The 2,661-nt window shown below is 48.2% G+C and overlaps 1 protein-coding gene across 1 annotated transcript; it reads right to left on the reverse strand.

Annotated features, from left to right (window-relative positions):
• Positions 1 to 958: 958 nt before the first annotated feature.
• Positions 959 to 2,119, reverse strand: LOC118844639 (carbohydrate sulfotransferase 4-like). Its single transcript, XM_036752577.1, has one exon. It carries the CDS (start codon positions 2,102 to 2,104, stop codon positions 959 to 961), a length of 1,146 nt encoding a protein of 381 aa, XP_036608472.1. The 5' UTR covers positions 2,105 to 2,119.
• Positions 2,120 to 2,661: the final 542 nt, after the last annotated feature.

Here is a 2,661-nt window from a genome sequence, read left to right on the forward strand (position 1 = left end):
TAGCCTTGGCCTAGTCCTCCTCTGTACCCCAATCCTTTTGGCTGCAGGAGGGCCTCTGCAAGCAAACTAGAAGGATGGGGAGCAGCTTGGACATCCACTGGGCCCAGCTGGTAGTAGTGTCTGCACTGGAAGCCAAGCACAGAATGGACAGATTTATGGCTCCACAAGGAACCCAGCAAAGGACTACACCATGCCCAAGGGGGACATCTTGAACACCCCACAAATGTGGGGAAAGGACCTCCAGCAATCAGGAGCCACATCACCTCTTGGCCACATAGGCTTTCTAAGCTTGAGCCCACTTTCCCTTGCCCTCTAAATGGACTGGGGGCACAGGAAGTCACAGACTTGGCCAATTATTCCTAGTGTTGCTCCTTTGTAAATATCCCCTCCTAAAAGCTACTTGGGGAGCTAGAGGGTGCCATAGAGCACAGAGCACCCCAAGTCTGGAGTCAGGAAGACTCATCTTCTTGAGTTCAAATGCAGCCTCAGACACCTCCTAGCTGCATGACCGGGGCAAGGATCTTAACCCTTTTGGCCGTAAATTGAATGAATTGAATTTAAATTAAATTAAATGAGCTACACACACACACACACACACACACACACACACACACACACACACACAAACACACTATATACCTGCAAAGTAAATACAAGGTACCCTTAGAGGGGAAGGTACTAACTGCTTGAGGCATCAGGGAGGATCTCCCTCAGAAAAGGATACTTGACTTATTCTGAAGAACCCCAGGGATGCTCAGAAGCAGAAGTGAATAAGGGAGAATAACACACAAGGAGGGCAATGCATGACAAGGAATAAAATCAGGAGGTACAATGACCTTTGACCACAGGCAGTCACATCCAACAGTATGTTCACACGTACACCCATAGAGAAACATAGTTAGATCCAAACACATTCAGCTGACCATAGTCACTGTAAATACCAGACTGTCATTCAGTTTTAGGGGAACTCAACAGCAGACAGAAGATTCACTGATAAATTTTTCTGGTCTTTCTCAGACAATACAGGAAGGTAGCCCATCAGGTTCATGTAATCTTTACAAATTTTCTGTAACTGGACTACCTTGTCATGTGGTAAGGACCGACGCCAGGCCTGGGAGACACTCTGGGCATTCCTGGAGTTTGTGTCGAAGGCACGCCCTCCCATGCCCTTGCCCTGTGTGAGGTTACGCACCCAGATTTGAAGATGAGGCAGGAAACGTAACCCTGCAAATTCATACAATTTGGAGGTTTGGGTCAGTGGGTCCTGCACCAAGTCCTCATAGCGTATTAGCAGGTAGCGTTCTCGTAGGGAGTCTGGAAGTAACTGTGCTGCCTTGTAGATCTCCTGTTGGCTTAGGCAGATAGCTGTCATCAAGTGATATGGTTGGTCTTCACTCTTTATTTTATTCCATTGCTTCCCCATGATAACATGGCTACCATAATTTAGCTCTCGTTTTGTGTTTTCCCGGGAGCGGAACACAGCCCGGGGGTCTCGGACAAGGTGAATGATGTGCAGGTTGAGGGAGGGGTCAGTCAGCAGTGGTTGAAGGGTTTTCAGGTTGAAGAAGCGCACCTCCTTAAGCACCACGTGACTGTAGGATTTACAGGCTTCTTCTACCAAGTTGAAGGGCTGTTTGCTACATAGGATCTTACAGTCATCCTGGGGGACAATGGACTCCCTCTTAAAGAGATGGCATGCAGGTGGGGAACACAGTGCCCTGCTAGTCTCCCACATGAAGAGGCTAGACTGTTTCCTTGGACCCTGGGCCATGTAGGCATCAAAGACACTCATGTCACAGAGAAAGACTGAACGAATCAGGTCTCTCACGGCCATCTGCAACTGCCAAGCATTACCAGAGGAGAGGGTCGTCCACACGTGCCAGGCTGGCTCCATCAGGTAAAAGACATCTGGGTGCTGGCTGAAGAGCTGGCCCACAAAGGAGGAGCCAGAGCGCCAGGAGGACAAGATCAACACATGCATAGGACTTGACTTCTCTACCAGACCAGGGCATTGGCTGTGGCTGTAAAACTGCTGCAAAAACAGGAAAGCTAGAGATGGCAGGACCAGGAGGACTAAGAGCCTTGCTTTGTTTGCCCAGAACATTGTGCAGGAAGCAAGCAGGCAGCCTGTTGGGGACAAGAAAAATGAACTGCATGAGACTGCTGGTCATCCAGGGGCTGACACATCTCCCTTCTAGTCAACCAACCCTAACCTACCTGCTACCAACTCCTACTTTGTCATGGCTCATCCCAACAATGGTTAAACACAGTTCCACCTCACCACCACCTCCCTTCCCCAATCACTTCCCACCTCCTATGAGATGTGAAGAAGTCCTGGGGCTCTGTGCCTTTGACCTCATCACTTAAACTCATCCAGAAAAGTGAATCCTAACACCATTTTCCACTTAAATTCTTATTCATAGCTATAACAGTCAGTCAGTCAACTAGCATTTTTTAAGTAGCTACTATGTGCCAGGCACCATGTAAACTGCAAGAGATGAAAGAAAGGCAAAAAAACAAAAATCCCAGTTCTCAAGGAGCCCAGGGTCTCATGGGGCAGATAACATACTAACAAATATGTACAGATAGGAGGATAAACACAGGATAAAATGGGGACATGGAGAGGATTCTGGGAAGATGGTGGAGTAGGTCAGGAAAGTT

The sequence above is a fragment of the Trichosurus vulpecula genome, chromosome 3 (genome assembly GCF_011100635.1).
Source record: "Trichosurus vulpecula isolate mTriVul1 chromosome 3, mTriVul1.pri, whole genome shotgun sequence".
Classification (NCBI taxonomy): domain Eukaryota; kingdom Metazoa; phylum Chordata; class Mammalia; order Diprotodontia; family Phalangeridae; genus Trichosurus; species Trichosurus vulpecula.

Coding starts and splice junctions, on each gene's coding strand:
- LOC118844639 (XM_036752577.1), bottom strand. CDS start 2,104: ATGTTCTGGGCAAACAAAGCAAGGCTCTTAGTCCTCCTGGTCCTGCCA.